Source organism: Lycorma delicatula, chromosome 8 (assembly GCF_047948215.1).
Source record: "Lycorma delicatula isolate Av1 chromosome 8, ASM4794821v1, whole genome shotgun sequence".
In the NCBI taxonomy this organism is placed as follows: Eukaryota; Metazoa; Arthropoda; class Insecta; order Hemiptera; family Fulgoridae; genus Lycorma; species Lycorma delicatula.
The window spans coordinates 74,106,971-74,121,166 of record NC_134462.1 but is presented as its reverse complement, the minus strand read 5'-3'; the positions used below and the strand labels follow the sequence as shown (position 1 = coordinate 74,121,166).

The 14,196-nt window shown below is 34.8% G+C and overlaps 1 protein-coding gene across 1 annotated transcript; it reads left to right on the top strand.

Moving 5' to 3' along the window:
• The first annotated feature begins 4,052 nt into the window (after positions 1–4,052).
• LOC142329482 (uncharacterized) lies at positions 4,053–13,486 on the top strand. The gene is made up of 3 exons (XM_075374153.1): positions 4,053–4,287; positions 4,477–5,442; positions 13,395–13,486. Exons 1-3 carry the CDS (start codon positions 4,053–4,055, stop codon positions 13,484–13,486), a joined length of 1,293 nt encoding a protein of 430 aa, XP_075230268.1.
• Positions 13,487–14,196: the final 710 nt, after the last annotated feature.

Genomic DNA, 14,196 nt, shown 5'->3' with positions numbered 1-14,196 from the left:
AAGGTCGCTTGCAATGGACGCTGTTACGTAGCACTCCTAGGATTGGGATCAAATTCGCTCTGCGTACGTACTCGCGTGAGCTTTAACCGCTCGTAATCTCTTCCACTGGACGAGCAGCGTAAGGCTCCAGCCAAGACTGTGATACTAGCCGTACCAACGTGAACTAGTACATTCAAAATTACATCACAAAGTCGGACAGACCTCAAGTTTATAGGCAACCATGAGTTTTTAAGGCTACATTGTATATAAATCATCTGAAGTAAACTGATACTTCACAAAGTTTCTTTGACCAAAAATTACGAAGTTTATTATAGAATCAGTCCCATAGTAAAAAAAATGAAGGTGACACTGGTAGAGTTAAATATTAATCACATTTCGGTGAGTTGGATATAAGCTGAGATATAACAGCATATCAAAGCGACTAATCCTGGAATAGTCGCTTTGATATTGAAGGGACAGTTATATGGGAAAAATTGGAGCAGGCAGGCAATGTTTGGAATACGTAAAACAAATTGTTAGGAATGTAGGATGTAGGAGGTATACTGAAATCAAACGAATGGCAGTAGATGGGAATCTTGGAGAGCTGCATCAAACCAGTCAAATGACTGAAAAAAAAAAAAATTGGTTTAGTAAAAAGGGCAACGGAAATTCACTATACGCCATATTTGCCTAGTAATCCTGATTTCAGTACGGTTTTAACATTTCTTATGATTGACTTATGTCTCACAATCATGAGATCATGTAGTTATTATTAAATGACTAGATGCTTACAAGAAGAACTTATTCAGTCATGTATAATCTGTCACTATATTACAAGCGAGTGACAAGCAAACAATGATAGTCTTTTTATAATTTTCATTTTATAAATTTTTTTTTAATGAAATAAGCGAACAAATTAAATTATATATGAAACTAAAATTAAACAGAAATTAAAATTTTTTTAATATAAAAATCATTTGTAAAAATACTTTTGTTTTGTATCGAATAAGAGCCACACTTTTGTATTAAGAGTAAATCACTAATATTTCTTTTCATGCAATGCTTCCTCTTTTAATTCAGTAGCTTACAGAAAAATCGAGACCGCTTTATATTGAATTTATTTGAAAAATATTGTTTTATTAAACAGTAGTCAATGGTTTTTACTAAAAAGATCTCTGCCAGCATAAAGAAAATTAAACATATACAGCAAATTAAATATTAAAAAAGAAGAATAGGAGAAAGGATGAATACAAATTGCATATTGACCTCAATTTAGAGGTTTTTGCTAATTTTTTTCTTTTTTTTCTAGATTTTTCAAATAATGTCAACTTTAATGCTACTGTTACATTTAATGTAAACGTTAATGTGGCTACGTGTAGGAAATTGACTTCTTGTTATCAAAAACTGTAAATAAAGTAAATTAAAACCGTAGAAAGACATATTGAGCTTTATAAATTGATTTTTAAATACAATAATTGCAATTAAGAATACATAGAACGATTAAACAAATGATTGAAACTAAAATAAAAGAAGGAAAAGAATTTGTGCGTGGCTTAATATTGCCAGGAAACTGATGAGAGAATTATTTTATTAGAGAGTATAGATTTAAAAAGTATGTAATACACACGAATTAGATAGTTAAAAATATTACTTTACCATTAATTATACAGAAATTCCATCGCTGAAAAACTGTAGGAAATTTATAACCAAGAAAGAACCTTTTTCAATTTTAAATTTATTAAAAGTCTTTTCTGAAAATTTTCGATCAGACGATTAACGCTTCTATTAAATTTTTTCACAGATGAAGATATCTCTTTGATTGATTGGTTTAAGGTTAATTTTAAACCATATATTTGGTTTCATTAAATATTTATCTTTCCTAAGATAAGTTTTATATATCCAACCTGCATGAAGCGTAGTAGGGAATCGAATTTGAAGTTTAAATAGTATAAGTATTTACACACTAAATTTTGTTTTTTATTGGTATTAACTAAAACATCAGTTGTCTAAACTCAATACGTTTATTTTTTAATCTTATTTAAAAAGCATATTATGTTTTAAGTCCTTTTTATTTACCCACCGGGTTGGTTTACTGATGAACCCGCCTTTGCAAATCAGCTGAAATCGAGAGTTCCAACGTTCAAATCCTAGTAAAGACAGTTACTTTTTTACGGATTTGAATACAATATCGTGGATACCGGTGTTCTTTAGTGGTTGAGTTTCAATTAACCACACATCTGAGAAATCGTCGACCTGAGACTCTAAAAGACTGCACTTTTACATTCATACATATCCTCATTCATCTTCTTAAGTAATACCTGACGCTGATTACCGGAGGCTAAATAGAAAAAAAGTCCACTTTATTTTTCAATTAATACTTATTATTATTATTATTATTACTTCATCTTTTTAATTTTTATTTACTGTTTTCCTCTCTTTCTAATACTGATAATTGTTTAATAATATAAAACGTCACTAAGTTTAAATTTTAAGTAAAATTTTTGTTAGTAATTATTGAACATAATAATGTATTCTAATTTACTTACTAATTTTCTATTTAAAATAGCTCTTTATTTGTAATAAATTTTAATTATCGACAGAATTTTTAAATTTATTTTAATATTTTTGACGAACAATTTATAGTTTTTAACAAGATATGTGCATGTAACGTTAGTATCTTAACTGGATCAAAAATAAAACTCCTTTGGGATATGATAAAAATTAAACAAATGGAGCCTATGTACACCACTAGAGTGGGAGGAAACATCATTGAAATAAAAGCAGATTTATTCTGTGGGTGTTATTATCTAATAAAAAAAAAACCATGCTTGCTACTTTATCTTACAGTATCATATATCCAGATTAATTTGATACTTGTAACCTTATTTGAGCCTTCTGGCAATAAGTTTATTCAACAATAGTAAAATTACGATCTACTCCTTATACTAGTTGAGTAAAATGTTTTATATATATATATATATATATATATATATCCATTATGCATAATGGATTGTCACACTTTCACAGTTGAACAGACAAGTAACAGGTGTTACATGTTCGGCTGATTATTACCTGCGTTTAAGTTGGCTTGCCGTACGATGATTAATAGTGTATTTAACTTACTGATTAAAAGGCAACAAGAAACTACTTTGTTCCTCACTTCCTGTAGTAAGTCTGGCATTGGATGCTTTTTTTTTCTTGACAATGGCTGTGTCGTTTACCCGAGTGATTATGACTCATGTCTACTTGCCATATCTGATTTGGTTACTGAATTAAAAAAAAAAATTATTAATTTATATCTCCCACCATTTTCATATTAAATCAGTTATCAATGAAAGGTCTAATAGGACTTTATCGAACTAATTATTATTATTATTATTATTATTATTATTCTGTATTTAATGCGGCTAAGAGGAATGGCAACATGACACGAGTGCGGAGTTTTGATGCTGGGTGTATTCAGGATGCAGTGGGGTCATCCGGAAACGCTTCGCATGTGGGTTACAAAAATGCTGAGGGACTTACTTCTGCTACAGTTGACGCTGTAAATAAATCCGCTAACCCTGTGAATGATGTTTTGACTGCAGCCTCCCATGATGTAGCTAAGAAATCTGTTTGGACTGTTGTTGGCTCTGAGAAGCGTAAAGGCCCCAAAGTGGAGTCTTTTCTTGAGGGTTCCATTGCTCCGTCTAACCCTAAGAAAGGGGTGAGGTCTCGAAATGCTGTTTTTGGGAAAGGCGACGTATGCTGTGATTTGGTTAAGCCCAGGACTAAAGCTCTTTTTGTTTCGAGGTTTAACTCTTCAACCGGGGTTGGTGATATCACCAAGTTGCTTCGGGGACACAACTTTCAACATCTTCAGTGTATTCGTCTGAAGACTAGGTACGAGTCATACGGCTCGTTTCGAATTGAGATTTGTGCTTCGGATTTTGACAGCTTAGTTCGTCCTGAGATCTGGCCTGTTGGTACGCTGTTGGCTCCATTTTATGGTCCGTTGAGGCCTGATGCAGTGTTTGTAGAAAAAGGTTCACGGGAGGATGGATTGCAGTTCGGTAGCGATGGGTAAATTGAGGATGATCTACCAGAATGTTCGTGGTTTGAGGACTAAGCAGGATGAAATTTTCGCGTCCTTGATTGATTTTCACTTCGACGTGGTTGCCTTGACTGAGACTTGGCTTAGCGATGAGCACTGTGATGTCAATCTGTTTCCAGACTGTTACCATGTTTTTCGGGCTGACCGGGATTATGCTGCTTCTTTACTTCAGCGTGGTGGTGGTTCAGCTATTCTTGTAAAATCAAGCATTAGGTGTACGAGGAGGAAGGACCTCGAGACGTTTCCTGAGGCTGTATGGGTTGAGCTAATTCGACCAGGCATGAGGAATTTGTTGGTTTGTGTTATGTATGTTGCTCCGTTTTTAGCTTCAATTCTCCTCGACCAATATTTTGATTTTCTGTATAGGCACGTAGATATTTTAAGTTTTGATATTTGTATTGTAGGCGATTTTAATGTATCTGGAGTGTGCTGGTCTACTAGAAGTCTTCCTGCAAATATTGGGTTTTATGCTAAATATAAAGCACGATCGGTTTTTGATTTTGTTGACATGATGAACTTGGACGATTTTACACATGAATCAACGGATCCTTCCTTCTGTAATAATGGTTTGGATTTAATTTTGACTAACTGCAGGATTTTCACTAGAGCTGCTGAGGCTCTTGTTTGCCCTTATAAGTTCCATCCTCCGTTTGAAATTGGGTTCCTTGAAGTCGCAACCGTTGATGTGGCGGAAACGGGCCTGGATTTACGCTATGATCGTGGTGACTATCGTGCGTTGTATGACGATGTGAGGTTTGCTGATTGGTGTAATGTTCTCTTGACCGTCGATTTGGAGGAATCTGTTATGGGTTTTCAGAAAATAATTACTGCAGCGATTGATAAACATGTTCCTGCATTTCGTCCTAAGTCAACCAAATTTCCACCTTGGTTCAATAGGAACATTGTTAATCTTCTCAAGAGGAAGAAGGCTGCTCATCGCAGGTTTAAATCTTCTGGTCTGTCGGATGATTATTTCTTATTTTCTCGGCTGCGTAGAGATGTTAAGTATGCGATAGCGGATGCCAGAGTGGTTTGGGCTCGGACGTGTGAATCTGACCTTTGTTCTAATCCTAGGAATTTTTGGAAATATATTTCTCGACAGAAGTCTAACTATGTAAGGACTCCAGCCCCTATTGTCGATGGGCGGACTATTTCTGATCCTTGGTTGAGTTGTCAGTATTTTGGTGAATATGTTCAATCAGTATACCAGGACTTTCCTACGCAGTCTACGTCTGGTGGCGCCTGTATCAACAACCATCGGATTCATGACATTCCGATGGTTTCATCTTCTGACGTATCCGGTGCTATAGGAATTCTTAACGCTAGATCGGCGGTCGGCTTGGATCGGATTCCTGCGTTTGTTATCAAAGGTTTGAATGAGATTGTTTCTGCTATCCTTGCTTCCCTGTTTAATTGGAGCTTGTCGTCTTCTTCTTTTCCGTCCCTATGGAAACACGCAGTTGTTACTCCTATACCTAAGCCTGGTGTCCCTTCCCTGGATAATTTCAGGCCTATTTCTATCATCGGTACTTTTTCCAAAGTTTTCGAGAGGATTCTATTTAGACATGTTTATGACCATGTTCTCCCGATGTTGTCGTCATTTCAGCATGGATTTATTAAAGGTCGTTCACCAGCTTCTAATTTGGCCGCCTTTTTGCAGGATTCAGTTAATGCAATTGAGCATAGGGGTCAAGTAGATGTGATATATTTTTATTTTACCAAAGCTTTTGACAAGATACCCCATCATTTGTTGTTAACAAAGACCAAGGGCTTCGGCTTCAGCGATCGTTTTAATGATTGCCTATCCTCTTATCTTCGTGACAGGCGTTTTTCGGTTCGTTTTGGTGGACAGATGTCTGAGGAATCCTTCCTGGCTAAGTCTGGAGTGCCGCAAGGCTCTGTTTTGGGTCCCCTTCTTTTTATTATTTTTATAAATGATATCGGGCATCTTTTGACGTGCAATTTTCAGATGTTTGCGGATGACGTCAAAATATATTGTCCGATCAGAAATAGTATGGATCACCTGTTGCTACAATTGAATATTAACAAGGTTGTTGAGTGGGCTGACCGCAATTGTATGCCCTTGAATTTTCGGAAGACCAAACATTTGACTTTGTCTTGTAAGACGTCGAGCTCTGTTTTCAGCTATAGTATTGGTACGAACGTTATTGTCACTGAGACATTGGTTGAGGACCTCGGGGTTTTATTTGATACGAAGTTGTATTTTCACGAATATGTTGCTCGGATTGTCGGTAAAGCACGCCGGGACCTTGGTCTTGTCCTTTGGATTTGTGGACGTTTTAGCAATATTTCCACTTGTAACCTGCTGTACAAGTCTTTGGTGAGGAGTCGCTTGGAGTACTCGAGCGTGGTGTGGAATAGTACACGACGTTTTGCCTCTGATCTGGTTGAGGGTGTTCAGGATAGGTTCTTGAACTGGATGCGTTTTAAGTTTGGAGATTGTTTTGTTGGTGCTAGTAGAGAGGATATGTTGAGGCAATAGGTCTTTCCAGGTTATCTGATAGAAGAACGTACTTTGACTTGGTTTTCTTTTATAAAGCTCTGCACAACAGACTTCTGACGCGTTATCATGTTGTCTTGCGGAACCAGGCCAGGTCAGCGAGGTCTTTTAGGCAATTGACGCAAGTGACGCCGGTTGGTTCCACCGTGTCTCCGATTGAGCGGTGTACCAGTGTTGCAGTGGAGTTCCAGGATAAGCAAAGCTTTTGGGAAGATGAGGCAGCCTTCGTTAAAAATTTGAGAGGGTTACGTGGCGATGGATCATTGTCCTTGGTGTGATGCTCACTTTCATGATTTTAAAATTATTGTTGTTTTTTTAAGGATTATTGCTTATAACTTGTTTTATTTGGAATGTATTAGTAATGTTGTCTTTTTGTTTTTGTATGTTTTCATCTATGTGTTTTTATTATCACTCCGTAGCTACCGTTTTTAAAGTTCTAATTATTTTTTGTATTTAACTGCATAATTGTTATTATTATTATTATTATTGTGTTTTGAATATTGTATATTTTTAATTTATATGTGGGTTGTTGACTTGTGGCTGTTCTTTTGTGACTTTATGTGATATTGTGCGGCATACAAAGGTTTTGTAACTGTTCTGTTCCACAATTATAAAATAAAAATTAAAAAAAAAAAACAATTATTATTATTATTATTATAACAGATATCTCATTATTAATTCATTTCTAAGTAAGTTATTATCTCTAACTTCTATTTACGCTATGTTAATACTAGTACAATTCATTTATCTCGGGTTTTGACGGTTTATTTCATATCTTTTTTTCAATTATTAAAAAGTTAATTTTTCCGTCATTCTGAGGTTTTACATTTGATTTAAAAGATTAATATTTATATATTTTATACATTTAACCAACCTTATATTATTGGGTTGAACCAACTTGATAGTTTACACTATTATTGCGTAATGATTATTACAACATTTTAATATTGGCGGCGATTTTAAAGTTATCCAACGGCAGATTGCGACTATTCGTATAGTTTTGTAATTCCCTAACTAATACTTAATCCGAATCAAAATCCGAAAATCAAAATCGAGGTAAATGTGTTCACACACACACACACACACACACACACACACACACACACACATACATACATACATACATACTGAGTTCAAAAATGAACTAACTGTTCGTTCGTTGAAAATTACAAAATTGCTAACAGCAACTTGTCAAATAACTTTAAAAACCATTCTACTTCCATAACATTTTAAATATTGTTCGTGTTTTTTTGACAATGAAGTTGGTTGATTTAACTGATTTCGAGTGCACAGATTATTATTATTCCTAATAATGTGTACGTTGTAATCTGTTCAAATAGTGAACAGTAAGCAACCACCCCCAATGGCCCAATGAGAAGAGAATGATACATATGACATGTAAATGAAGTGTAGTCTTTTTCAGACTCAGGCCGAACATTCCTGAAATATGTGGTTAATTGAACTTCAACCACCAAAGTACACCGGTATCCAATGTCTAATATGTATAAAATTAACTAACTTTTACTAGATTTTGAACCTCACATCCTTCGATCGAAAATCACCCGTTAAACAAACGATTTGTGACGAAGAATTTTATTATCACTAGACCAGCCCAGTGGGCGAGTACACAAATATGAAAAAAAAATGTCCTTACCTAAATTTTAATAGTAGAATTTGTGTCAATTAAAATTTAAACTTTGATTTCTCAACCATATTAGTAAATATTTGAATAGAATAATTTGTTTATTATTCTTACATTTACACCGATACAAGAGCCATGTATCTTCTTAATGATTGTTCGGATAAATAAACATTTTTGTTCTCGAATTTTTTATCATGTTTGAAGTTCTGCTCCTGAATAGTATTTTCATTTTTTTGTTTTCTGATGTATCTGTAACTTTTACCGTAACAATATCTAAGTTGGCGCAGCTTTCAGCTTGTGTTGTGCAGTGTGTGCTTGTAGTGGTCTGGTGAGGATGATATTTGCTTCTGGAGACCGAATGTATGTGTGGGTGCTTACCCCCTCCAGAAGTAATGCTTTATTAGCGGTTTACCATGAGGTGGGGTCGCCAGGGGTGGAGGTTTAGTCGATAGTGCACAAGAATACATACGCATTTTAAAAATATTCATTAAATAGGATAGTAAGAACTTAAAACCAAATGAGATTATATTTTTAGTTACACTTATTTGTTTTTTTAAAATCCATCAGCACCATGATCGGTAAACCTTTTTATTTCTTTTTTAGCTGAATATATAAACGTTGCAAAACTGCTTACAACGTGGACTCAGAATTTGTCTCTCGTTAAAACTTGGTAAAATTTGGTCCCTGAATTTCCCCCATTGTAATTCTTTGAATTTACTTTGATGATCGATAGATTTAAATTTTAGCAATTTTCTCTGAATCATGTAATGATATCTTCATTCATAATCTTAATCATCATCATAATTATCTTAATCATAATCTTAATATGAACTAGTACTCTAGAGAGTCATCAAAAAGAACTCTTTGTATCTCGAACATTTTTTTTCATTCTTACACAACATTTGTGAAACGTTTTTATCCAACTAAAAACTAAAAATTGGCTTTGATTTGAATTTATTTTTATTTTTTTTTTAGATTATGAAAAAATGTTCACGTCATAAAATTTAATAATTTCAATTTTATTGTGTTATTCATGGTAATTGTTACTCCTCGAAATAAATTTCCTAAACTAATGAAAAATAAATTTTATTCTGAAATATTATTTTTTTCAATATCAATGAAAAGAAAGCTGATTTTTTAAATTACGTTTTTTTTTGACACGTTTTGGTGTTCATTTGTAATGATAAACTCTTAATAAATAAATAAAATAAAATTAGTAAGTAAAATCATATGAACTTTTAGTAGATAAAATAGAAAAATTTTAAAAGATTTTGGTAGAATATTTAAATTTATTCCAACATTAATCTCTCTTGGTATACCTGAGGGGTGTTATAACCGAATACTTACCAAATACACTACCAAACGGAAAACTCTTTCATGAAAATAATTGTTAAAAATACAGTGCACCCCATGCCAGGCTAACAAGGAAATATAAGGAGTGAAATGGTTTCCAGATTCCTTCGGGAAGTGTAGGTGATATTCTGTCCTACAGGCGAAACCTTCATTCTGCTCAATAAGGTGCTGGTTGTATAATTAATTTCATTACTGTTCACTGTTATCTTTTGTACATCGAATTTTATGCATGTGTCACATTCATAAGAAAGACAGACATTGTAATACAACAAAAACAATGTAACTTTTAAAGAAATTAAATGTCTAATGTTATGCATTGTCTTCCCTCAGTAAGCTGTCTCTCTCCATATATATATATATATATATATATATATATATACGTAATCATATTTATGTTATATGAACAGATGTAGCTTTCTTAAAATTTAATATCTTTTATTCTGGCAACATTTTTGAGAGAACTAATTCTTATTTGTGATACAATATTTTTTCTTCAAATTTATCAATTAGCCCGCTTAATCTAATTAGACCATACTTAGTATAGTGGTTAACTCGTCGTCGCAAATCAATTGTTTAACAGGTTGGTTTTCGAATTCGAAGGTTCTGAGGTTCAAATGCCAGTAAATGTTAGTTGCTTTTATATGGATTTGATAATAGACATTGAATACCAGTGTACTTTTATGGTTGGGGTTCAATTAACCACACGTATCAGTAATGGCCGGCCTGAGTCAACACATTTACTTACTTGTCATATATCATTCTCATCTCATTGGATCGTTGGTGGGGGTTGCTTATTTTTCGCTAGTTCAAAACAGATTGCAACGCATTAGTGTTGCAGTATAATGTTTCACACTATAAGAAACAAAAATGGTCAATTATAAATGTAAATTGCCTATCTATAAAAAAAACAACCTCAAATGTTGGAGGGACTTATAGACGATAATTTAGCTAGTATTTTTATGATTAGTCACGTTGATTACCAAATAGCTAGTTTTTAATATTAATAGATCACGACTCAGTGCGGAGTTTTGCGGTCTCCCATCGGGCGCCTCCTCAGGTAGCGGATAGGTGAATACTCACCAGATATGTTGGGTACAGGGTGATAGAAAACCGGAGCGGAAAAACCGGCAACAGGTCAAAGGCCTATACAGCGGAAGAGGAAGAATTTCCCAACAATGGAGAGGGGGGAAGAATCTACGTGAGTAAACTGAATGAAAATCCTGCAAGTCTGGAAGCAGAGAGGTGGCAGCCGCACCACCGGTCTCACTCTACGCAGCGCCGGTAACGCGGCCAGTGGAATCTTTACAGTACTGACAAGCATCCATTAGCCTCAGATCAGGATCTGAATAATCGGCAAAGTAAACCGAAAATGTCAAAATTAAAAATGTTTAAATGGATTATGGACACAGTAAAGCTGGGAACTTGGAATGTTAGAGGTTTGTCTTATAAAGAGATGGAATTAGCAAAGGTTTTTCATGATGCTAAGATAAAAATTGCGATAGTTACAGAGACTAAAAAGAAGCTATCAGGTACTCAGTATGTGGGTAATAACATTATGCTCTCTATACTGGGATTCGGCAGGACTAGAGAGTTAGCAGGTGGGTAGTCATATATGTTGATAGGAACTGGGCTTCAAGAATTAAAGATTATAAATTTGTGGGTGATAGAATTATCACAGTGACAGTAAAACATGATTGAGGTTACTTGTCAATTCTTGGTGTATATGCTCCGGAAGAGAGTAGAGTTAATAGGAAACAAGAAGAAACGGATGATTTTTATGTGCAGTTGCAGAATGTAATTGTTGGTATTAATGTGTGAATCATGATCTTTTGCTGAAGGCAGATTTTAATTGCAGAATTGGTAACTGTCCTATAACTGACTATGTTGGAATTTTGGAGAGATTACAATTAATCGGAGATTTTTTTCACTTTTAATCAGCTGAGAGTCATCAATTCTTTCTTCAGAAAGCGAGATATCCGTAAGTTTACGTGATCAGCTAGAGGAAATAGATCGATCATAAATTATACTATTACCAATCAGAGACTGACAAAACAGTTTCGTGATGTAAGGGTTTTTCGAAGTTTCGACGAGAATTCAGATTATTTTTTAGTAATAGGGAAGATTGATTTGCGTGCTCGATGGTCATCCTCCGGGTTATGATTAACCACCGGGTTCTGCCGCACAGGAAAAGAGTAGTAGCGAAGAAGCTTTCAAAGTATCTTTATTGCGTGATGGAGGTGTGGAACTTTTGTTTCAAGATAGATTAACATCCGTATTGAGAAGTGTCCCTACGAAAGAAGATATAGATAGAGAATGGGAAAATATAGAGAAGTCTTTAAAACAAGCTACCTGTGAAGCTCTTGGATGTTATAAGTGACGAAACAAAAAGAAAGGTTTACAAGTATGGAATGATGAAATTCAAGATGTTATTTCTAGGAAGCAAAATGCTTATATTAAATGTTTGACGAATCCCACGCAACAGAATAGGAATGACTATAAAAGAGTAAGGAATTATGTTAAACTCGATGCAGGCTCTTCAAAGCTCTTGGGAAAGATTAATTGCTAACGTTGTATGGCAGGCAGATCTGTATGGCAGGCAGAAGTTAGCTTATAGATTGTTGCTCTAGCTTAGATCTAGATTTGCTTTAGCTAAGCTCTTGCTTAGTTGCTAGATAGGTTGGTCTAGCTTACAGGTCGATGGGACAAACACAAAAAGAACATGTGCAAATAGATTGTGTGTCAGAGGAAGAGTGGATAAAGCATTATGGGTCTATAATATGACGAAGCTTCCCCTGATTCTGAATCTGTTGACTGCTCCGACTGTCATGTTGACGATATCGTCATGGATGACCTTCAGAAAGCCACTAAGAGTCTAAAAATCGGAAAGCAACAGGTTTAGATGGTGTTAATGCCGAGATTATAAAATATGGTGGCTTGTTCTTTCATTTGAGGTTATTACACCTTTACATATGTGTTGAAAGAAACACCGAATGTCACAGGCCTGGGCTTCTTCAAAAGTATTATCTATTTATAAGAAAGAACTAAAATCACAGCCAGGAAATTACCGAGGGATCAGTCTTCTTAATGCCGCTTATAAATGTTATGCCTTTATTTTGAATCAGCGCTTGCCAGCAATAACAGATTATTTGATTGGAGAAGAGCAAATGGGTTTTCGCCGAGATCAGTCTAGTAGATGCAGTTTTTGTTTTATCCCAAATAATAGAAAATCATCGCGAATATAACTATGAAACTCACATGGCTATTATAGACTAAGAAAAAACTTTTGATAAGGTTCAGAGGCCCATGTTATGGGATTTAATGCTTAGAAATGGGTATCCGAGACATCTTGTAGCAGCTATTGCTGGAATGTATGTTGACCCAACAACTATAATGGTTTCTTATGGTGAAAATAAAATAACGGGAAAATTAAAGATCAATAAGGTAGTCCGACAAGGTTGTCAAATATTTCCGAAAACTTTTATAATTTATGTGGATGATATTTCTAAGACTTGGAAATATCAGGTTGACTCAGAAATTAGGCTTTGTGATGGTACTACTTAAATTCTTTATTGTATGCAGACGACACCGTAAATATTCATGATAGTGTTGATAAATGACAATTTGCAGTTTATATCCTATGTCAAACAAGTAAGCAATCGGGTATGAAAATCTTGCCTGCGAAATCAAAGGTTATGGCTTTTAAAGGTAAACGGCCAGTGCGGTCGGAAATAATTTTGGAAGGGGAGATTTTGGAACAAATAGAAGTTTTTAATTATCTTTATTGTGATCTATCATATTATATACAGATGTCGATAAGAATCTGAGTCGATTTGGGGGAGTCTGTGGTTTAATACGCAAGACGTTAGGGAAAGAGGTCAGACAGGAAACTCAGTTATGATTCTACAAAACAATGGCCGTTCCATTCTTACTTATGTAGTGTGGATTGTGCGGAATTGGGATGAATCACGTATTCAGGCTACTGAATGAGGTTTTTGAGAGTGATCAAAGGATGTACTCGAGTAGAACGAATAAGGAATGAGGAGATAAGAATAGAAGAAGATAAGCCACTATTGGGTACATTAAAGGAGTATCGGAAAAGATAGAGTGACCATTTGTTGCGTATACCGCTTTGTAGACTTCCTACTCAAGTATGGAGATACAAACCGAGGGGCAGAAGAGATATAGGACGCCCAAGAAAGCGATGATGCCGGAACAGGCCAATGAGCGTAAACTATGACGGTTATTTGCGTAAGTAGTTTATTGATTTTATATTTTTTTTATTTCTCATAGGATGTCAACAAGGTAAAAAAAATAAATGTATTTTGCCATTAACATTGTTTTTTTATAAAATTGTTTACGAAATGCGTTTTTAATCGTCCATATTCTTCTTCTTGGTAGATCTGTCTTGCAACAGGTTTCAACTGGACGTTTTTTCCATATTTCTCGATTCTGAGCTTCTCTTTTCATTTGCCAATAACTTCATTCTTTCTTACAACCGTTGTCATTCCTATCTTTCTTCTACCCTTTCCTCGTTCCCCTTTAAGCATCCTAAGTTATGTACAGTTTCTTCTCAAAATATGTCCTATCCATAATGCCTTCCTCTTCCTT

Coding starts and splice junctions, on each gene's coding strand:
- LOC142329482 (XM_075374153.1), top strand. CDS start 4,053: ATGATCTACCAGAATGTTCGTGGTTTGAGGACTAAGCAGGATGAAATT. Junction 4,288..4,476: donor TGTAAAATCAAGCATTAGGT/GTACGAGGAGGA, acceptor TTTGTATTGTAG/GCGATTTTAATGTATCTGGA. Junction 5,443..13,394: donor TCCTGCGTTTGTTATCAAAG/GTTTGAATGAGA, acceptor TATTATATACAG/ATGTCGATAAGAATCTGAGT.